The sequence below is a fragment of the Fusarium verticillioides genome, chromosome 9, assembly GCF_000149555.1.
Source record: "Fusarium verticillioides 7600 chromosome 9, whole genome shotgun sequence".
Lineage (NCBI taxonomy): Eukaryota > Fungi > Ascomycota > Sordariomycetes > Hypocreales > Nectriaceae > Fusarium > Fusarium verticillioides.
The window spans coordinates 1,885,295-1,906,493 of NC_031683.1; the positions used below are offsets into that span (position 1 = coordinate 1,885,295).

Below are 21,199 nucleotides of genomic sequence, written 5' to 3' on the forward strand. Positions count from 1 at the left end.
AAGGATGCCACAACAACACTAGATTAGGCAAGCTCCTGTAATAAGAGCGATGGTCGGTTTGAGTGTGTAGAATTCTTTCTGTAAATGGCATTGATTGCTTGATTGTGCTGACTCCTTGATGCTTCTCATGATTAGGCAACAGCACGTTCTTAGTCAGTCACTCACTTAACTTATATGGCTGAGGCAAGGCAAATTCGTGCATTTTCCCATCACAGAGAGTCCAGCCTCTTCCCCAGTATCTTGACTCAAACCGTGAATCTTCTATAGGAGATCAGAGCCTTGACAGAAAACATGCCTGACACTATTGATTTGACAGGCTCATCACCATCTATGCCACGTCTAACAAGAAGTTCAACTCGAGCACTCTTTTCAGCTACAGAATCATCAAGAAAGGATCAGACAACAGAAGCTTCATCTCAAAAGCCAGAGATCGAAACTATATCATCTTTATCAAGCCTTGGCCTCTTAGAAGAACAACAAAATGCCCTCATCTCTAAACGCAACTGGCTGACCTCTCACACCATTACTATTCCCCGAGATGCCTTTCCAACTCTACCCTCAATTCCAAAGGGATACCATACATTATTAGCAACATTTGTCTTTGCTCAGTCCGAGGCTGGGACTGCAGTCTGCATCTCGCCTGATGGCGTCCTCCTCACCTGTGCACACTGCGTTGCAGAAGAGCCCTCTGAGCTCACAGCTCACACGTCGTACGTCCTCTTGTCATCACATGGGAAAGTTGTTTCAGCGAAAGTGGTAGCTTGGGATCCAATACGTGATCTCGCTTTACTTCAGATCGACAAAGCCGAGCGTTTACGCCGGCCGTTTCCCTGTGCCCGTGTCGCGACCTCGCCTCCCAAGTTCAGCACTGAGCTACTATGCATCGGCCACCCGGGCTCTGAAGACCTTGAGGCTGAGCACAGTGGTGTAAAGACAGAGTACGACACCCTCGTTCTCACCGAGGGGACTTTCCGTGGTCTAGATAAGGATCAAGATCCGCAGGACAACAGTGACATCGGCGCTCTCAAGCATAGCTGCTGGACGTACTGGGGACACAGCGGTGCAGGATTGTTCGATCGGAAGACGGGGGCGTTAGTAGGCGTCCATTCGAGCTGGGACGACAAGACAGGCATGAGGAGGGGAGTGCCATTGGAGGCAGTGGTTGCCTTCGTCAAAGAGGTTGAAGCGAGCAAGAGGGAAGACTTTGCAGAGAATTGGCGATGGTATGTGTGGCGGGAGCCAGAACCCACCACTAACTATGCCCAGGGATTGATATTGGAATAAGAAATGCGCTTGGAAGAGGCACAGTGAAAGAAAGACATGCTCGTTGTCTATCAACTTCAACTTTAACTTGAAAAAGATTACTCTTGGTCTACTCCACACAAGAGTCTGTCTGTTGTCACAAAGCTCTAACATCATGTCCAACTCTCATCAACCGCCAGCATATGCTCTTATGCAAGGCAATGTCCACAAGATCCGACTCTCAAAGATCCTGGCTCCTTTAGCCCTAACACTGTTTGTACATTGACCTGACTTGACCTAACATGACCCGATCCAACCCGTGCTTCTCGCACATCATTATCAACCCTTCCTCCATGTTCTGTTCTGTACCGCGCTGTGCTGTGCTGTGCTGCGCTGAAATTAAGATACAAAGCCCCAAAAATAGAACGACGATGGACATTCCCGCCGCTTGTTGCAGTATAACACCCAACGTTAGTCGACTTTTCAAACGCCGTAACCCGCAATGTCCCCATAATGAATTTGATGAAAAACAACTGCTGCATGCGCATGGATGCCCGTGGCTTGATCGATCACTCCCACAGCAATGTACGTCCTGCCTCAATGAGCGAGCATCCCTTTGACAAAAGTAAATATGTAGGTAGCTTCGAGTGGAACCGGCCGAGGAACCGAGTTGCTCTAAGCTCTCCTCTCCCTCCAGTCGGAAATCTTCAGCTGCCCAGCCCTGCAACTCTCTGAACCCTGGTCTTCAAACAAGCCTCCCTCTTAGTGTCCGAATCTGTCAATAATGTGATTCAGCCCAAGACAAAAGTGGGAAGGCCAGAGCAGTGTCTGGCGTTTTGCCCCATAATGGCCCATGGCTGGTGTTTCAGGTTCACCACATCAGCTCAGAAACGCTGACCCACTGAAACAAACATCACCAAACGTCATGCAGACACCTCTACAGGTTTGAATTTGCCGACTCTTGCCTTGTCCCACTTCCAAAAAAACGCATCTAGAACTTGGTCCAGCATCGTACGGCCTCGCAGGTGGTGGTTTGTGCCGACCCTGCATGTCTGACGTACAGTATGCGTCTAGTGCTCACTACTCCGATGGGCTCGGGTTTCGGTAGGCGCCGTCCGATGCTCTGTGTTTGAATCGTTGAGAAACTCCACCACGAGGCACCGATTCCGAGTAGAGTTTAGATGATGCCTCCTGGGGGATCGTAGCCTGTTGGAGCTCCTCTTGAGGTGCTGCCCAGCCCTGCGCTTCCTGGCTCTCCATCTAAAGGTGCTGTTGTTGTCTTTCGTAGCATAAACATGGGTTTCTTGCCTTCCTTGTCCAGTTGCTTAAACAGAATCAATGGCTTCTCCTCAAGACCCAGACAACGTTCCTGATCACCATACACAATGTAGAGAGCATACTGGTCCCATGGAGCGTTGATCTGGTACTTTTTTAGTGCAGCAGGAAGAACCTTGTAGCAAGGATCTTCCATACTGACACGGAAAGACTTGAAGATCTCGACTGAAGCATTGCTCTGACTGGGTGTATCAGGTACAGGGGTTTCTCGTCGGCGGGGCGGCCCTTGCGGTGCCTTTTCGCGGGAGGCATAGACTGCGTTGGCGTGACCGTCGTCGTTGAAGGTGGTTCGTGTGGAGGGTGTCGGTGCTTCACTGCGGTAGGATCGAGAGGCGAGGGTCGTAGCGGACATGTGGGTCTGAGGAGATGTCGGGGAGGGTATGTTGGGTGAGGGATACGAAGGGGAGGACGAGCCCTGGCCACCTCCGTTCATAACTGCAAGATGGGAAGACGATAGGACAGCTCGCTCTGCAGCACTTGCGGGGTCCAACGCAGTCTCCGCTATCGACCTTTCGTGCGTAGATTGAGTGGGTGATGCATTCTTTGGTGTAGCTCCGATAAGAATCTTGCGGGTAGAATATTGTCGCTTGACCGAGCTTCCAGATTGACTCGAGCCTGGGGGTGGTGTTGGTGCGGGGGGCGATATGGTTGTTTCGTAGCCGTAGGCCTGCTGGCTGTTACCACTCAGGTTGGGCAATGGTTGCTGCGCATCCTTGACCAAGCGCAAGGCCGGGAGCATATCCTCTCGCAATCGCCTGAAATCTTCTGTCATTCGTCGCAGATCCTGTTCGAGTAGGTTCATGCGTTCATCGCGGAGACGGAATTGTTCGACGAGATGTTTGATGTCCTTGATAGTTGCGGTAGCATATTGCGCTTCGGCGTCGGCGGCTGCAGGGGTTACAGGTTAGAATCAGGCCAGTCCACCCAAGAGGGGAAACGGAGGCGACATACATAGGGGTAGGTAATGGTCGCTCTCAATAGGGACATCTTGAGCCTTTTTGACATCATATACGCTTTTGAGGATCGTTAGGCGATGTCCCACGCTAGCAATGCCCATGCTCTTGAGATCGTCATGTTGTAACGCTACTAGGGCCTCGCCAACAATCTCGTTTTCTGCAGGTAATCAAATGTTAGCTATCCCAAAATCCCTCCAATGTCTGCGGCACCATCCGTCGAGGAGATGAGATGGCATGCTTTGGGTCAAGACGCACCTATGAAGCGATCGGCATACTGTTGAAGACCAATGGTGCCAATAAAATCAGCACATTCCTCAACAGTCCATTCGGTAATGATGGTTTCTGGGAGACGGTCGGCGCTGCTGCGGTGGCCGTATGTAGTAGGAGTATGCTCTGCGGAGGTCGAGAGCTCGGAGTCTATGGGGGAATGCTCAGAGTTGGTGATAGGAGAGTGGTCGCCCATGCTTCGCTCGTATTCGTCGTCAGCGTCGGACTCGGCGTAAGCTGTGCCACCATCGAAGCTCATCATCCTGAAGACTATGAGAGAATAGTCGCCAACAACGGAGGCGGGGGCTGAGACGAATGACTATTTCGGGCGACCGTGGTGGTGGTGGTGATGCCGCAAACAGACAGATGCGCTTGATCGGGCACCGTCGGATAGAAAGAGAGAAGAGGAGCGTTGACGAAGGACAGTCGGTCGAATGCCTCCAAGTCTTTCATTCAAATCGTGGTTGGAGCGTCATAAAAAGCGAAGCAATGCTCAGGAGTAGGAGGTGGCAGACGTCAGGGTCGAGGAAGTGGGCGCAGCCTGGAGGACGATTGGATTGGATTGGATTGGAGTGGATTGAATGCAAGAACAAATCGAGTGGACGAATAGACTAGAAGATAGAATGGGCTGAGGAAAGGCAATGTCCAAGTGGGAAAAACCGAGCCGATTCCAAGAGAATAAGTAGACCCAAGCCGAGACGCCTCAAGGAGGACAAATGCTGTAGAAACGTTAATAGAAAAGAGCCTAGAAAATAAAAAGAGTTGGAGGTAGTCAGAGGAGAAGAAGGCGGCTGGTGGTGGTGATGATGACGGGGTGTTTGTGTCTCGGTCTAAGGTCTTGTCTTGTCTTGCTTGTCTTGCTCGGTCTTGGTCCTAACGTTAGTCCTAGAGTGGCCCAGTCCCAGCAGGTCTTGCTTGTGCTGTGCTCTCGCTCGCTCGTGGAAGCGCTTGGGGGGTGGAAAAGAGAAGAGGAGGTCCTCCACTCCGAGTCACCTACGGCCTATTGAAATGGCAGCTGTCTCAAGGTACCCAGTACCTGAGCTAGCAGGTCGTGGCAGGCCCTTCCGAGCCCTATACGGATGTACTCCGTACCTATCTCATGACTTGGCCGTTCGCTTGGTGGACCTCGCTGTCGGCCTGGGAGGGACTTTGAATACTGGCCCTCCACTGAGAACACGGCTTGACTCCCGTCCCGCTCCACTGACAGCATCCCCCGGCCAGAGCCCCTCACCACTAAATAAGTATCAAGCCTGGCTGCCGCTGCTGCAGCCCGTCAACCAGCCCAACCATTCCATTCTTCGACCCTCCATCTATGCATGTCTCGAATCAGCCATTGGATGGTTTCTATACCCTTTCAGTAAACAAACAATCCAAAGTCAATGCCGTTCTTGGACAACTCCTCTGTCTTGAGTTGCAGTGCGCGTTTAGGAAAGTCTTGGGCGTTGACACAAAACATAATCTAAACCCTGGCAAGTCACTCATTGAAATGTATTGAGCTCCTGGTCCACTCAATTAACCTCAGTTTGTCTCTCCTTCAAACACCATTGGATCTTTAACACTAGGGAAACCAGTCACCATGGAAGTTTACGGATGGAAGACTCACTCAAGCCACATCTCGAGTGACAGTCCGAGGTATTCCAAGGAAACGTCGTGCGTTTGAGACCGAGCCTCCAGCATTCCCGTTCAACAGTGAGGGAATTGACCTCGTAATGATGCTATAGACCCCTTGGAGATTAGCAAACTTCCGAGGCAAGGTATTTGATAACGAATATAGCTTTCATAAAAGTTGAGAGAAAATGCCATGGCTACCCATGAGTATACGCAACAGTTTATCAATGTTCACCGAGGAATGCGAATTGAGATCTTCATGTATACGTTTCTTTGATTAGTTGAAGCAAATCTATGCTGCTTCAGATCTATATTTGTCGACTAACGATTACTCTATATGCTATACTCATCCAAGCCTTGAGACTTAGGTTGGTAGAGTGAGTCTTGCTCATGATTCCCATTCCCAACATGGCCCATTACCTCAACACGCCTTCAACTCCATTATTCCGTTCCAAAAAAAGAAAAAAGGCCCCCCCCCCCCTCTTGCATGAGAATTTGGGGGCAAAGGGCAACAGCCGCATGGCTAGCCGCCAAGAAGAACAGGGCATTAAACGTCGTGCAACGTCGCGTTCCTTCACAGGATGTATCTATGAAAAGCGTCAAACACCACTCAGACAACCTCCGAGTACATGAGTGATTATAAGGATGTATCAAACACCAGAAACAAAATTCGATTAAGAGGCCGAGATATTAGCGTAGGGGAATCTTTGAATCCTGGACACCGTGTTGTACAACGTCTTCCAGGTTCCAACGGGGGGCCTGAAGGGGGATCCTGTTTTCCTTTCTCCATTCCTTTTCGTTCTTGGGGTCAACGCCCTCGGGAAGATGTTCCAGTCCGCCTGCCACACCGGTCGAGAACTTGATCTGCAGGATGTCACCGACTTCGTCGCAGGCAGCCAACAGACGGTCAAGATCCTCCTTGTTGTGGGCAGCAGAAACACAGAAACGGGCGCGAGAGCTGATGAGTGGGGTCGCAGGATATCCAACAACGACGACGGAAATCTTTCGTCGAAGCATCTCGTGACTGAATGCAGGGAGCTTGGCGGGGTGGTAGAGCATGACAGGAATGATAGGAGAGTCATCGTGGCCATAGACAATAAGGCCAAGACGCTTAAGTCCGAGACGAAGGTAACGAGAGTTGAAGGCAATGCGCTGAAGACGCTCCTCACCTTGACCAGGACACAGCTCGCCAGTAATGAGTTTCAGGGAAGCCAAAATTTGCATGAGCACACAAGGAGCAGGAGTTTCGCCATACTGAGTAGCAGCGTTGGAGCTCTTGAGCTTGTCGATGATATGCTTCTCGGCTGCAATGTAACCACCGTTGGCACCAAAAGATTTCGTCAAAGTTCCCATGAGAATATCAACTTCGGAGGGGTCAATGCCGAAGTAGTCGCAAACACCACGACCGCGAGGGCCAAGAGCACCGACAGAGTGAGCCTCGTCAACGAAAAGATAGAACTTGTACTTGTTCTTCAGAGCAAGAATACCGGGTAGATCACACATGGTACCCTCCATAGAGTAGAGACCTTCGACGACGACCAGAATCTTCTTCCAAGGACGGTGGGTGCGGGGTTGACCTTGGGAAATAGCTTCACGAACAACACGTTCCAGATCGGCCATATCATTGTGCTTGAAGCTCTGAATAACGGCACCAGAAAGACGAGCACCAACACGGATGGAGGCATGGTTGAGTTCATCGGAAATGATCAGACAACCCTTGGAGACAAGGGCGGGGAAAGAGCTTGAGTTTGTGACGTAACCCATAGAGAAAACCATAGAAGCGGGCTTGCCAACAAATTCGGCAACCTCACGCTCGACCTCAAGAGCAAGATCGGAAGTACCAGCAGCACCACGGGGGCTGCAGAAGCTGATTCCGTATTGCTTGACGCAGGCCTCCACAGCATCGGCACAAGGACCTTCAGACTGGGCAAAACCAAGATAGTTGTACGAACTCATGTTGAGAGTCTCAGTGTAGGTACCGGTATATTGATAAGTGCGGTTGAAGTCGTCGGACTTGCGGTCCATCAGTGTGATGAATCGTCCGGGGACGCCAGTGGTGGGACGAGCGAAACAATCATCAAGGCGCATCTTGAGACGTCGGACATAGAAATTGTCGAAATCGCTGTTGAGAGCTGCATAGCCGTTGCTGGCTTTGAGGGCGCGATAGTGCTTGGGGTTTCCGAAACGCTTACCAAAGAAGTCGCGAATATGACCAAGAACGATCAGGATGAGGTAGCTGATGTAAGTGGTAAGAATGAAATAGTAAGGAGGCTCATCCTCGATAGGGGCCTGGAGAGGCTCTCCATGAGACTGGCTGGTGTATCGATGACTCGAGTGGAGGAGAGGGCCAAACTGAGCATCGGCACGCTTCTGACGGTCGAGCTCCTCGGCCGACTTAGGCTGAAAGAGGGTGGTCGTTGAGGCATCGATGCTGTTGGGATCGCCAGGGCTCGCTGTTGAGAGAGAGATTGTAGGCAGACCGGGAGAAGGAGAGAACCCAGCAGCAGCGGCTTGGTTCTGCTGCACAGCGGCAAGGGCTTGCTGGGCACCAGTGGACTTGGGGCTACTGGAGAAGAAGTTGGTGATACGGTTGCCTTTTGAGGTAGAGGGGCGCCTCTCGCCCGACTTGACGGGTTGAGACATGGAGGGTGAGGATGAGAAAGGATTAAGCCGACGGGGCATGTCTCCTGGCACAGGTGCGTTAGATTTTTGAAGGCGCGAACGTAAGGGAGGCCAGATCGCGAATCGTCGAAGGAGGGTAGAGCACCCAATTGTAATCAGGACAGAAGGTCGAAGAGTCTAGGAGCCAGGAGCGAGTGTCAGTGGATGTGGGAAACCTAACAATCGATTCGAGACAATTCGCCGTAGAGCATATTCTGCCAGATAGGAGGTTTGTTGTGATGAACCCAATTGCTGTTCAGGGCGAATGAAGATATGCGAAGCAGGGAGGAAAACAAGACCAACGTGCACCGCGATCGAGAACAAGCTGCAACACAAGCAATGGAGACAAAGATGTTGAGTTGAGCTGGGGCTGATACACGGTACAACAGATGTTGATGAGGAAGAATTATGAAATTGATAAAAAGAGGTGACCACTGGGTTTAAAGTTGAATTGGAGCGCTGTGCAGCAAGTAGGTAGACCTACTGCGCGCAGTGGTGCGTGGTCCAGGAGGCACAGGGGGGCGCAGGAGGTGGCGTCGAATCAAACTTGGAAAGTGAAGATCCGCCCACTGCAAATTGCCTGTGGGCCCTTGAACTCGAGTAGCGGGGCCAGCCGTGGTCCAGCCAAGAATCGCTTAAGAAACACCAGGTACAGATGATGATGGGACGAACCGATGAATGATTTTGATGATGATTGATCAAGAGAGAATGATATCGATTCTTCAATAATGTAAAAAGATCACTTACCCAGTCACTGTTCATCAACAGAGCAATTGCTATGTCGCCGTTCCAATTTCAATTGCCGAGATAAGCGTGGCCGTTCCAAGGAAGAAGAGAGATCGATCCAAGCTCAAATCGATCAGGCCGCAACGCAAGGGCGTATGATCGAGCACTGGTCGTCGATGACTTGATAAGGCGGCCAAGCGGAATCGATACTGCTAAAGAGTACTGATTGAGAGCAACAGGTCGAATTGATGCTCGAGAGGTTATTAATCAGCCTTTGGGTTTCGCTGATGGATGAATGCTTGCGTATGGAAATAAATAGTGTTGTTAGTCGGCGGACTCTCTGGATCACTCGGCCGAAGCCTGTCTGCCAGTGAACGACAAAGCACAACAACGACCCAACAAGCAGCAAGAGTGATAATGAAAAGAGAAGAGAGAGCTGACAGATGCTGGGAGTAACTGGTTATTATTCGACCCGATCTACAGCGCACCACGAGAACAGAAGCAAGAAAACTGAACAGCGGAGTCAGCGGCATTGAAAAGCAATGAAAAGTCCAGGCCTTCCGCTCCACGGAAAACAGCGGCCTCAGGAGGCAAGAAAACACCGAACCTTGATATAAGGTGTCAAAATAAACTCAGCAAAGAGCACCCTAAGCTTAGGGTAAATTTACCTAATATTTTCATCGCTTAGGGTCAAGGTCCCGAGTTTTCTTTCCTCCCCTAAAGCGGGTACTAGCACCAACTAGTTAGTACTGGGTACCTGAGTTCGAGGTGATGGTTCTACTTGTAAGCGACGGGAGATACCGTTTACTTAGGTGAAGGAATGTAATCAGAGCCGAGAACAAGTTTAAACTTGCATCTCTTGACATGTACCTGAGCTGCTGACTGTGCCACTGCATGCGATGTACGATGTACGAGAAACGCAGACTGAACAGTCTCCATAGAGCACAACAGAGCAAGCAAGCATCCGCGGAATGGACCGGACACAAGGGGAATTCAAGGGGTCAGCCGGCGGGGACTTGCCTTCTCGTCTCGTCTCGTCTCGTCGTTCGCCTTTTCATTTCCAGGCCTCGCTTCCTTGACAGGCGTTGATAACAAGGTCTTCACAAGGGCTGAGAGTTCAAAAGCGAGGCGTGTATTCTCTATGACGACGCCGCGTTCCCCTCAAAGGCTGACCATGCCTGTTCAACTGAGCTCCTGACCTCGAATCCTATCCAGATGCAGACACAAAACTATCAGAACATATCTCTGGCTGCCTCTCCTTAATCGAAGTCCCTGTAAAAAGGACCCAATGGTTCTGTTTTCAAGACGAACCCCTGGGCTCCGAGGTCTCCGGCCTGCGAATGGGAAGACACGGGAGACTTTGAGAGAAAACGCCACTTTTTTCCCTTCTAGCTCGGCTGGCACCAAATTTCTGTCGCTTGCCTTCTGTAGCGAATGGCAGACTTTCAGAAGCCTCAAGGGTGCCCCCAGGGAACAAGAAAACTTCTGAAGGTGGACCTAGATGTCAGAAATACAGAATCCAAGGTCTGCTAAATCTATACCTAAACCGACCCAAACCTTTTTGTCACCCGCGATAGAGGTCTTTAGTTTTCTTACCTCCTCTTGGGTGCCGCGGCTCACCACCATCAGATCGTGCTGGTCTTACACAGCATTGGTCATGATGAAACCCAAAGGAAGTTGGATGTCATCATCCAGGGGCATGATGTACCCAAGCTGCCAAGCTCTCAAAATCTCCGCCGCACCCGGCGACGATGATGGCATTATTCTTCAAGCTCCCTCGTTTGGGAAGAGTCGCGTGGCACTTCAAGTCTTTGAACGGGTTTTAACTTTCGGACCGGTCGCCTCGATAGTCGGTTTGTATCCGTATTTCATCCTTGATAACTGTTAGTGAATCATGGAGACCTGTGCTAGGGTTTCTCCCCCAGAACAAGCTACTGCAGCCGAGTGCACACACTTGCAGCCAACGATGCTGTGCTTAGCTGTATATCCGTATGTACATACGGATGACATGAGTCTCCATGGGTTGCATTACTTTTTAGCGCTTGTTGTTGCACACCGACATCAATGGCCAGATAAAAGATGCTGCAAAGCCCTGCCTGCATACCGTCCATCTAAGTTAACAAAGATGAACAAAGATCCTCCAATGCCAAAAGATCTTCACCGCCAGCTGTTTTTCAGCCCAAAGCTGCAACTAATGCACACGGTCCGTGGGGATCATTTCGTAATATTCGGATTGACTTGTCACATTCTCGAGTTGAAGAGGCTCAAGGTATCAAGTATCGTACCGTACTACCGCTTCCCATCTTATCATGGTCTGCTGCTTCCTGCCGACTCCTCATTGAGCTTCAGGCATACCATGCGAAGTCAACATCCTTGAAACAGAAGCTGAGTAGACTATCGAGGCCCTGATCATCTCGGATTCAAGGCGGTTCGGGACGATCGACTATGCCGAGTTCTCCCTCTAACAATATGTTAGCTACAATCCGGCAGCTAAGCTTAGACCGTACCGAGGCAACCGACAATGCACTAATTTCACGAAACTGCCATACAACGTGATTTTGATTCAGCTTTGCCTTGTGCTTTGACAATCACGTTATGTTGCGTATCCGTTAATTACTTTTGAGTCACCGTTGATTCTTCTTCTGAAGAGGCCACAAAGTGCTCTCCTTTTATTTGAAGTGATGACATCTCGTTTAGCTCGACATGACAGTGGTCATTTACGAATACAAGTGACAACTCACAGCTCAAGATGTACTAATTTCGCAAGTTTTCTGAGCAATTACAATATCATTCAAGTTATATCAGAGCCCATCAATACGTGTCATGATGGAAAAAAGCCCTTGGATCCTAAGCTTGAGACAAGCCACACATCATGACCTCAGCCTCCCCCACCACAGCCACTTCGGGGTAGGGTAAGAGACGGGACTCGATATGGCGGGGAGCCGAGAACGGGAGGGGACGGCTTTCAGCGGTTGGGCCATTAGAGAAAGATTCCGAGCTGTGCTGGAAACACGGAATCCCAAGTCCGTAGCGTTGGGATAAGAATACAGTCTTCTCAACAATTAAATAACATCTCTTGCTTCATCTTGGCTTCCATAAACCACTCAATCTCTCTATTGACTGTGTCTGTTGCTTCTTACAAGCCATCGTCTCATTGGCATCTCAACTCCTCGGAATCGTCACTACTCCTCAACAACCGTCTTTCCGAGGACTTGATCGACCTTCCAGTCTCCCTTGATTCTTCGTTCCAATGCCTGTCATGTCGATTGACAAGCTTACACCTTCTGCCGCGGCACCTCCTTCTGATGACAATGTCCTCTGGAGGCATTTGGATCCAAAGTCCACTCACATGTGGAAGTTTCTTGAGCACGTGAACAAGAAGCATGATTTAAGTCTCGATGGTTATCCAGCACTATACAAGTGGTCTATCGACGAAGTTGCTCAGTTCTGGGAGGAAGTTTGGCATTTTGCTGGGGTTACGGCTTCAAAGCCTTTTGAAGAGGTATGAAATCAAAGTCGTGAGAGGGGCGTCTCGAGTGAGAGGCTCACCAGGCTCAAGGTGAGCCCAACAACTCCAGAACTCAACTAAACACCTCTGCAGGTCCTTCCTAAAAATTCTCCTATGTATCCCCGACCAGACTTCTTCTCGGGCTCACGTCTTAACTTCGCCGAGAACCTCCTCTTTCCCGCAACCTCTCCACTTCCCGAGCCCGCTGCTCCAGCCGTTATCACTGTTACCGAGTTGCCAAACTCCACAGTGACTACTTCATGGGCTGAGTTGCGTGAGGCAGTCCGTCGTTGTTCTAATGCCCTGCGTGCAGCTGGGCTTAAGACTAATGATGTTGTTGCGGGTTTCGTCTCAAATCATGTTGAAGCTCTGGTTGCTATGCTTGCCGCCGCCTCAGTCGGCGCCATTTGGACTGGCATAAGTCCTGATAACGGTGTCTCAGCTGTGCTGGACCGTCTGAACCAGATTGCGCCCAAGGTGCTATTTGCCGATAATGGTACAGTCTACAACGGCAAGGAGTGGTCTAGCGTAGCAAAGACGACCGAGATTGTTGCTGCGTTGAAGGACAAGGGGCTTGAGAGAGTAGTTGTGATTAACAACATCAGCTCTGGTGGACTTGGCCTCGCGGAGCTTGAGAAGCATGGCGTGTTGGCTGTTGATTACACCAAGATGCTTGAGTCTGCTTCTGAAGACCCTCTGAAGTTTGAGCAGCTTCCTCCAGCTCATCCCCTCTACGTTCTCTACTCCAGTGGCACAACTGGCCTCCCCAAGGCCATTGTCCATACAGCTCTAGGCACGCTTCTGCAGCACAAGAAGGAGCATCTTCTTCACTGCTCACTCGACTCCTCATCTCGGATGCTCTACTATACGACCACGTCCTGGATGATGTGGCACTGGAGCATCGGAGCTCTTGCCGTTGGCTCTACCATCGTCGTCTACTCTGGCTCTCCTTTCCGCCCCCATGGTCATCTCTCACTCCCACGTCTCCTCTCTGACCTCAAGGTCACTCACTTCGGAACCTCAGCCGCCTACCTGACTGCGCTAGAGGCCAATAACGTTTATCCTGTCCGTGATGAGTCGATTGATCTTTCAAACCTGCAGGCTATTTACTCCACTGCTTCACCTCTCCCCCCATCGACCTTCAAGTTTGTCTATGAAGCCTTCCCCAAGCATATCAACCTCGGCTCGATTACCGGCGGAACAGACATCATCTCACTATTCGGGGCGCCTTGCCCACTACTCCCTGTTCGCGTTGGCGAGATCCAGTGTGCTGGTCTTGGTATGGCTATCCGCGCTGTGGACTCTGTCACAGGCGAGCCCATCAAGGCCGACGAGCCAGGTGATCTTGTCTGTATCAAGCCTTTCCTTTGCCAACCTCTGACCTTTTTCGGTCCTAGCGGTGAGGCCAAGTATCAATCGGCTTACTTTGAGAGGTTCGAAAACATCTGCGGCGTTGAGGGCGCAGTATGGCATCACGGAGATTTCGTCAAGATTCCTGACCCTGCAACCGGCAGTCTCGTCATGCTTGGACGCTCAGATGGTGTGCTAAAACCATCAGGGGTGAGATTCGGCTCTGCCGAGATCTACAACATTCTCACACGCTTCTTCGCCTCTGAAGTTGAGGATGCAGTTTGCGTTGGGCGTAGACGAGAGACAGACTCAGACGAGACTGTATGTCTCTTTGTGGTGATGGTACCTGGACATGAATTCAGCGATGACCTGCGCCTAAGGATCAAGTCCAAGATCAAGTCTGAGCTGAGCCCTCGACATGTGCCTGGCGTCGTGGAGGAGTGTGGAGGCGGCGTCCCCAAGACTGGCAATGGAAAGAAGTAAGTCTACCCCTTATGAACATTCGTAGGATGTGTGATGTTAACATCCAACGCAGGATTGAGGTCGCAGTGAAACAGATCCTTTCTGGTATGAATGTCAAGACCAATGCCAGTGTTGCAAACCCCGAAGCATTAGATTGGTTCAAGAAGTGGGCAGAAACTCACTAAATAAGTCTGGTTAGTTTGGGGAGTTATATCTTCGGCCGGAACTAGATAAAACATTGTCTATGGGATTTACGAAGGCTACATGGGTTAGATACGATGGCGTCGATAACAAAGTGACTGGCTGATTTCTGGTTTCGCAAGTCCTCCTCCCTACTGCTTAATCTCGTGAAAAGTCGGAGCTCAACAACATATGAATATTGCTGGGCGGTCTAAAAAACATTGTAGTATCTAAGTACAACGACAGAGCCAAGGTGACAAGAACTCGTTTCTCATTACTAATGCTATTCCCAGATCTATGGTATATCCCCCATGCATTGCGCGCATATGCCTTAAAACTCCACCCATGACGCAAAAAGACACTACGTAGTTTCTTCTGACCTCAAACTCAAAAGTGCACGCTTCGCTTCTTCTGAACCTTCTTCCGCTTCTCTTCGTCCTTTCGACTGCTGAAGAAGCCACTGACACTTGCTGCCGCGGGTCCAGCGTAGGGACCCTGCAGTAGACCACCCAGACCATGACGTTTCTTTCCATTCTCACTGGGGCCTGGCTGAGGTTGTGAAGGAGGAGGAGCAAAGCTTGGCTGAGGAGCGCCATACGGTGTTGGCCCAACACTGTTAGGTCTTTGGGGCAGGTTGTTTGGGGGGTTCAGCGCGCCTGACGCAAACTGCGGTCTTGGAGGTAAGGGTGGTGATGGGTGACCTGGGCTCGTGGGACTCTGGAAGTCTTGTCCAGCCATGCCGTATTCTCGACGGAGCCTTTCTGTTTCTTGTTCGACCTCAGCATCTCTCTTCCGACGCTCTTGCTCCTCAGCCTCGAGCATCTTCTGAATTCTCTTGCGTTCCTCCTCCTCTTGCGCTTCACGCTCACGTCTTTTGCGTTCTTCCTCTGCGACCATTGCTTGTAAACGTCGTGTTTCGGCCTCAACCTCAGCCTCTCGCTGTGCTTGGCTGTTTGACTGTGGTGGGGATGCATGTGCACGAGGAGGTGACGATGGATGGTTGTTATTGAGAGCACCAGCCATTGTTGGGCCTGCCGAGGAACTTGCTGCTGGGCGAGAGTTCTGACGACGGCGGCCATTAGATGAGGCTTGTAGGTGGAAAGGATCCTGGCTAGGGTTCAGATATAGGTCCTTGATGGTCTCAGCGCTCATAAGGAGAGCAATCTCAAGACCCCTTCTATCCTCGATCTCAACGCGGGCCATGTTGGGTTCATAGATGGTCAAAGTCGAGTCATGCTTGGCGCGGAAAAATGCCACCGTGATATCGGGTTCCTTGCTCTTCTTTCCACCCACATTTCGTCCAGTCATATAGCATGTCATGTCCTTGCTCAGACGACCATCACGTTTCCAGCGAAACACAACCTTGGGAACCAGCTCGGCCAGAGATGGACGATCCTCCTGGTCAATCTGGCTAGCACTCGGGAGCTTAAAGGATCTTTCGGGAAGCTCAAATTCCCAGGCACCCGTCTTGCCCCAACTTCCCGGTTGTTGCTTGACGGGTATAGCCTGATCTGGGTTGTAAAGCGAAACCGCAAAAGTATCTGGGATGATAGGTGTCTTGGGCGGCGGGTTTCCGTTTTGCGCGCGGATTTCAGCGGCAGATAAAGTGGGTGCTACCCAGTCAGGCTTGACGTCGACTTCTGCGTATATCACAGATGTGTTCTGAGAGTCGAATATGCCGAGCGCATATTGGCCATTGGCTTCGGAAGGCGACGGTCGCTTGATGAGGTACTCGGGCGCAGGATCTGATCCATTGTGTGTGAAGTAGAGAATATTATTGAGTGGATTCTCCGAAGAGGTCTTGAAGCGATATGTCGGGAGGTTCTCGTCCAGCATCTCGCCAACTGTATTGGTTGTCTAGAGCTCAATGCGATTGTTGACTTGGTGTCGCAGAGCTAACACGTGGGATGACGTCGTAACCCGTCGGGTGTAACACAAGAAGTATAAGAGGGTGTAAGTCGTAAGAAGTGAGTCGCTTGTGATTCAGGAATGGCCCAAGAAGGAGTTTGAGCAAGAGAGATAGTTATACGAAGTTGCAAGGAAAAGCCCGACAAACAAGACAATTGCGCGGCAGGCTGAGACTTGGAGGCGGGGCTGCCTTGAAGCAGCTACCTACGGACAGCTTGTGACTGATTGGGAAGGGTCACAAGGACTTTAAAGACTTGGCTGATGAATGGGTATAAGGATAATCAAATAGCAAATAATAAGCTTATATCTAAGAGAATGAATTATTCGCGAATAGCTTAGAGACAAAGAACATTCCTGTACTTAACTTATTTGCTTATTTATTTACTTACTTATGTTACTTGCTAATCGAAACTACGAGTGCTTGGTTTCGCATTAGTGATGTACCAAATCCGCCCAACGCCACAAGCGATACTCAAAGAGGCTGTGCAGATTCTTTACCTTGCCTTAGTGTCGCTCAAGTGTTACTATTCTCGTCCTGCTCCCTGTCAAGTTTATATATCGGATTGCGACTATCCAAGGGCTGGCCTCAGAGATCGGCTTCCAATGGCGATTCTACCAATGGATGATGCTGAGAGCATTAAGCATGTTCATCCATCTGTAAACGCGCGCCCAATGAGAAGCAGATCGTTTGAGCCTCGTCCTTTGCGTCAGCTTTGGGCCTGATATTTCATTCCATTGCGTATGCAAGTATCACATTATTGAATTTACAGAGTATGGTTTGTTATTGTAGAGAACTGATTACTCTCTACTCTCTACTCTCCTCTCTCTGTCTAACAGGCTGCGAAAGCGCCGTGAGATGCTTAAAATTCCAGATGCTGTCCACGCCGGCTGTGGTGTAGCCTCTAAACAGTCCCAAATGCATACATCGTCCCTGAACGCCTTGTATCCAATGCAAATTCAATACCATGTCCTTTTTGGTTCGCCTTCTTCTGGAAATTCATGTCATAGTCCACCTTTAATGCTGTAGGTATGCTCGACCTCTTCCTCTCCCCTCGATTGCAAAGGTCCCCTGGTTATGCATAGCTATCATCGCGCTTGCCCAGGCTCCCTCATGCCAGACCAACAACACGAAGTCTAAACTTGGCCTGGTAGGAGTATGCAGTACTTATGTGCGAGGCTCTTACTTCGGGTCCGCGGCCACACAACACTTTCATTGGACCTATGGATTGCATTGTGAATGAATGCGTGTGTGCTGAGCGGTGTGTTCAAAGCTGACGGTTCGCAACTCTATGCATAGTCTTCTTGCGCTTATTCGTGTATTCGTATCGTGTCATATCGATCTTGCAAGTTGTCTTCGATCATTGTCGTTTTGCCAAAGCTGTCGCAAGTGAAATGGTTACCGCCTTTCTTTCGGCTAAAGCGTCAACCTGGCGACTCCAGACCCTCCCCATATCCATGATCTGGCTATGATAAGCGCTATGCAGGAGGAGGTACACGACTTTCTGCATTTTCTTCTTCGTCTGCTGCGGGGGGCCCTCGGCGCCTTCGTTGTCTTCGACGCTGCCTTTGGAGTCGTGGTCGACAGCATGGGTACCAACAGCAAACGAAGCATGCGACAACCAGGCCAATCGCGAGACCGATCAGAAAGCCACGCATGATTTTCTCCCCATTGGAGCCTCCCTTGGCGAGGCTCATGAACTTATCGCGAAACAGGTCATCCGCAAATGAATCTGAAGGATACACACTTCCCGTAGTGCCTGAAGTCGAAGACTGATCGCTCTCTGGCGATGAGGAATGGTCGCCGCGGGGCATAAGAGCCCATAGTGGTGAGGCGGGCATGATGCCGAGATCGGGATCTCACAAGGCCAATATGGAAGTAAGCAAGTGAATTGGACGAGAATTAAGCTTAAAATTCTCTTGATATGCTTGGCCGATCACAGAAATGAGAGTAAGTTGTGACACCTGAGAAATCGAGAAAGTGGCAGTTATCGCTCAAATGCCCGGGTGATCCGAGAGTTAAACCGGAGCGGCAGCTACGGAGGAACGGTGTTGGGGGATCGACGATAGACAACCGGAACAGTATTTTGTCGCAGTATGTATTGTTGAGAAATAAGATAAAGTAGAAGCCAAAGACCATATAACAGATCGAATAAAGATGCCGAGAAGATGATCGCAGTAGTTGGTGAATCGAGTCGTCAGAGATGAATATTGTCAAAACCGCCAATAATTCAATGTGATGCAAGGTGGAGATGAAGATGAAAGCAACGAACGAACAGTGATCAGCAGCTTCTCAAGGTGTATTCGTTATCATGAGCAAAAGATCACATTCCGCAGGACGAAAGAGTTGGAAGCGAAGAAATCGGTGTTTGATTTGTCTCCGGCAGAATCAACTTGTAACAAGGCCAAGATTTAGGAAAATCTGGAGGTTGAAGAAAAGTCGTGGAGACTTTGGGTAAGGTAGGTACGTGTGCCTGGGCCTGGGGGTTGGGTGGGATTGAGGAAACAGCCGCTTGACTCTCCGCTAGAATGCTCAAGCAAATGGGCATGGCCCCTCTTTCTCCAAAGAATCCAGGCAATCCACGCAGGGAAAAGACAATATCCCTGACAATTTGAGTGGAAAGCGCAAGGAGTAGGGGGCTTCCCGTCCGGGGTGCGCCTTCCGTTTAGGCTTTGGGGTTGAGTTTGTGGTTTGCTCACTTCCACTTCCACTTCCACTTTCACTTGCACTTGCAATGTAATTAATGAATGGGCTTCTCCCCGAGGGTGCTGTTCTCCCTAGCCTTGGCCCTGACTCTGACTCCCTTTCAATCCAGGTCTCTCTTCAGTATGCTCTGTCTTACATGGACTACCTATAATGTTCCTTCTTTTCCCAGCTGCCTTCACTTCTTATCAGGACAAGGGCCAAGACGTTGCGGGTTCAAACAGCCCATTCTTTTCAATGCTCAAAATCCACAAGAACGTCAGTGCCAAGAGATGATTAGCAGACTGCATTTTCAGCCCCAAGATGTGACCGTGAATGTATTCAAAAAACAAACAATCATATGATGGTCCTAAACAAACTCAAAGAAGTCTCTTCACAACTGGTGTGATCATTTATTACACAAACCCTTCTCATTGGAGACATCGGTTTATTTATCCTTGTCTTGCCAAAAGTTAACCTTCTAACCCTAGTCACTCTTACTGCGGACACCCAACACGTCATGCCAATAGCGGACTCCCAGTCGCTGCTGGTTGGCCGGCCCGGCCTCAACACTCCCCCGCAGGCCCGAAACCGCGGGGTGGCTGATAAAGTCGGGGGAGATATCCCGCAGCCTACCAAGGGCTGCAAGGCAAGGAAAATGACTCGGCCGCATAAATAATATCCGACCTTGTCCATCTTTGACATTGGAGAATCTTGGAGTCTTGAGGCATCAGTCGCATATTTACGGACAACATCTCTTTCTAATTGGGCACATCGAAACAATCCATGCAAGAGACCAGTCTCGACACGTCGGCTAAATATCCTTGGCTCTCTGATTGTCGAGAAGCTTATCTTATGCTTATTTCTAGACACTCGAAGTCGGATTACGATCCGTCCTCGACGCAAGACTCTGACACGGTCTGAGAGAAATGGGAACGCAGGAGAGTTGATATACTTGAGCTATCCTCCGTCCTAAACAACCAGAGACTTGACTGGTTTTGGCACCTCAGCTAGAGGTCATCGTTTTCTTGCTCCTTAAGGATAAGCTGAGTCTTCTCATTATGAGGAACGGAATTAATATTGCATCCATGGATCCTATCACAAACAATTCTTTCTACTGCTTCATGGAATACCTTTCCACTTTACATCCATTCGATAGCTGATTTTAAGAAGAACCGAGATTTCCCAGGCACGTATTGAGACCATGGTAACGAACTAGATATTTGGTGCATCCATTCACATATTGGACCCGTGTGAAAGGACAGCCCAATTACGCAAACTGGAGCGTGGGTGACCATCAATCCAAACAACATTGAAACTATTATCTGTTTTCTCATGGATGAAAAGCTATGAATCCTTGCTGTGGGTATACATTGCTGAAACCCGATATACACAAAGCCACCACCTATTGACGTCCAACATTAGGAACCGATGCAGCATGCAGGTGTTTCAATTTCTGTCCTTTGGTTCATAGCTGTACCATTAAAGGTTGATGAATGAGTATGTCACTGTGATTCTGTCCTGCTGGTGAAATCCTCTGATAATCTTCTGCTGGCGTTGTCTCCTTGTTGCCAAAAGGAATGGGCCGCAGAGAGCGTAACGGGTTGAAGCTAAGTCGAAGGATGTCTAGAAACAGCCCTAGAATATGAAACGATGATCTTTATCAATGATGAGGATGAACGAATAGAAGCGAGGTGTTTGTAAGGCCACAAGCAAAGGCCTGTGTCCCAAGTGGTGTTTATGATGTGGACAAGGCGTTGTCGTGCAACTGAGCTTTGAGTGTGTACATCGTTGCTTCTTGACCTCCTGTCAGGCCATTTCTCTGATGCAGCATTCGCTCGGCGATTTCTTTGTGGCTCGTATGCTCGTCTGAAGTGTAGCACTCAGCCGCAGTCGCGTGTGTTCTCACAGGTTTCATGTCACGAAGAGCGATTGACATGACATTTCGCCGCTTGCGCGTTGTAGCTGGGCGTACATAGGCGAGATCACCGGAAAACATTTTGACTTGGCGGGAGCTCCTAGGATATCACAAATGGGATGAAGATACGAGAGATGTGGTTCATTATTGTAGGAGAGGGGAAATGGCGTCTAGCTGAGGAGCTGACATATTGTCAACTGCTTTGGGATGTGCGTCTATAGAGACTCGACACTTGGGCCACCAAACATCAATATCGCCGCCATGATTCTTTGTTGAGAAAGGAGTTGAATGGGCAATACACTGCTGGACTAAATCTCATCAATTCTCCTAGTATGCCCTACTGTATACCACAAATGGTGCATCGTATCCATATATGTACACATCGTATTTGTTTTTCA

At 49.8% G+C, this 21,199-nt stretch overlaps 8 protein-coding genes across 9 annotated transcripts; 3 read left to right on the top strand and 5 right to left on the bottom strand.

The window, feature by feature from the left end:
• Positions 1 to 291: 291 nt before the first annotated feature.
• Positions 292 to 1,284, top strand: FVEG_16778 (hypothetical protein; the record flags this gene model as incomplete). The annotated part of the gene is made up of 1 exon (XM_018906007.1): positions 292 to 1,284. One exon carries the CDS (start codon positions 292 to 294, stop codon positions 1,282 to 1,284), a length of 993 nt encoding a protein of 330 aa, XP_018757426.1.
• Positions 518 to 4,749, bottom strand: FVEG_10288 (hypothetical protein). Its single transcript, XM_018899366.1, has 3 exons — positions 3,789 to 4,749; positions 3,529 to 3,690; positions 518 to 3,465 (listed from the first exon to the last, which is right to left on the bottom strand). The coding sequence occupies exons 1-3, from the start codon at positions 4,060 to 4,062 to the stop codon at positions 2,420 to 2,422; spliced, it is 1,482 nt and encodes a 493-aa protein (XP_018757424.1). The 5' UTR covers positions 4,063 to 4,749; the 3' UTR covers positions 518 to 2,419.
• Positions 1,545 to 1,862, top strand: FVEG_10289 (hypothetical protein; the record flags this gene model as incomplete). The annotated part of the gene is made up of 1 exon (XM_018899367.1): positions 1,545 to 1,862. The coding sequence occupies one exon, from the start codon at positions 1,545 to 1,547 to the stop codon at positions 1,860 to 1,862; it is 318 nt and encodes a 105-aa protein (XP_018757425.1).
• Positions 4,750 to 5,656: 907 nt separating the features above from the next.
• FVEG_10287 (serine palmitoyltransferase) lies at positions 5,657 to 9,521 on the bottom strand. 2 transcript variants are annotated; one of them, XM_018899365.1, is made up of 3 exons: positions 9,464 to 9,507; positions 8,817 to 9,402; positions 5,663 to 8,207 (listed from the first exon to the last, which is right to left on the bottom strand). In XM_018899365.1, the coding sequence occupies exons 2-3, from the start codon at positions 8,829 to 8,831 to the stop codon at positions 6,099 to 6,101; spliced, it is 2,124 nt and encodes a 707-aa protein (XP_018757423.1). In that variant the 5' UTR covers positions 8,832 to 9,402; positions 9,464 to 9,507; the 3' UTR covers positions 5,663 to 6,098. The 2 variants fall into 2 exon arrangements, with proteins under 2 accessions (XP_018757422.1, XP_018757423.1); XM_018899364.1 differs by having other exon boundaries at positions 5,657 to 8,207; positions 8,817 to 9,521.
• A 1,718-nt stretch (positions 9,522 to 11,239) lies between these two features.
• Positions 11,240 to 14,439, top strand: FVEG_10286 (acetoacetate-CoA ligase). The gene is made up of 3 exons (XM_018899363.1): positions 11,240 to 12,297; positions 12,397 to 14,132; positions 14,189 to 14,439. Exons 1-3 carry the CDS (start codon positions 12,046 to 12,048, stop codon positions 14,298 to 14,300), a joined length of 2,100 nt encoding a protein of 699 aa, XP_018757421.1. The 5' UTR covers positions 11,240 to 12,045; the 3' UTR covers positions 14,301 to 14,439.
• Positions 14,440 to 14,481: 42 nt separating this feature from the next.
• On the bottom strand, positions 14,482 to 16,537 carry FVEG_10285 (hypothetical protein). The gene has a single exon (XM_018899362.1). It carries the CDS (start codon positions 16,129 to 16,131, stop codon positions 14,683 to 14,685), a length of 1,449 nt encoding a protein of 482 aa, XP_018757420.1. The 5' UTR covers positions 16,132 to 16,537; the 3' UTR covers positions 14,482 to 14,682.
• Positions 16,538 to 16,921: 384 nt separating this feature from the next.
• FVEG_16777 (hypothetical protein) lies at positions 16,922 to 18,690 on the bottom strand. Its single transcript, XM_018906006.1, has one exon. It carries the CDS (start codon positions 18,040 to 18,042, stop codon positions 17,680 to 17,682), a length of 363 nt encoding a protein of 120 aa, XP_018757419.1. The 5' UTR covers positions 18,043 to 18,690; the 3' UTR covers positions 16,922 to 17,679.
• Positions 18,691 to 20,621: 1,931 nt separating this feature from the next.
• On the bottom strand, positions 20,622 to 20,882 carry FVEG_16776 (hypothetical protein; the record flags this gene model as incomplete). The annotated part of the gene is made up of 1 exon (XM_018906005.1): positions 20,622 to 20,882. The coding sequence occupies one exon, from the start codon at positions 20,880 to 20,882 to the stop codon at positions 20,622 to 20,624; it is 261 nt and encodes an 86-aa protein (XP_018757418.1).
• Between the last annotated feature and the right edge of the window lie 317 nt (positions 20,883 to 21,199).

Excerpts from the sequence above, each read along its gene's own strand:
- FVEG_10288 (XM_018899366.1), bottom strand. The coding sequence starts at position 4,062 with ATGATGAGCTTCGATGGTGGCACAGCTTACGCCGAGTCCGACGCTGAC. Across the intron at positions 3,691-3,788 it reads GTATGCCGATCGCTTCATAG|AAAACGAGATTGTTGGCGAG; the intron begins GTGCGTCTTGAC and ends GATTACCTGCAG. Across the intron at positions 3,466-3,528 it reads CGACCATTACCTACCCCTAT|CCGCCGACGCCGAAGCGCAA; the intron begins GTATGTCGCCTC and ends TAACCCCTGCAG.
- FVEG_10286 (XM_018899363.1), top strand. The coding sequence starts at position 12,046 with ATGCCTGTCATGTCGATTGACAAGCTTACACCTTCTGCCGCGGCACCT. Across the intron at positions 12,298-12,396 it reads CTTCAAAGCCTTTTGAAGAG|GTCCTTCCTAAAAATTCTCC; the intron begins GTATGAAATCAA and ends ACACCTCTGCAG. Across the intron at positions 14,133-14,188 it reads AAGACTGGCAATGGAAAGAA|GATTGAGGTCGCAGTGAAAC; the intron begins GTAAGTCTACCC and ends CATCCAACGCAG.
- FVEG_10285 (XM_018899362.1), bottom strand. The coding sequence starts at position 16,131 with ATGCTGGACGAGAACCTCCCGACATATCGCTTCAAGACCTCTTCGGAG.
- FVEG_16777 (XM_018906006.1), bottom strand. The coding sequence starts at position 18,042 with ATGCCCGCCTCACCACTATGGGCTCTTATGCCCCGCGGCGACCATTCC.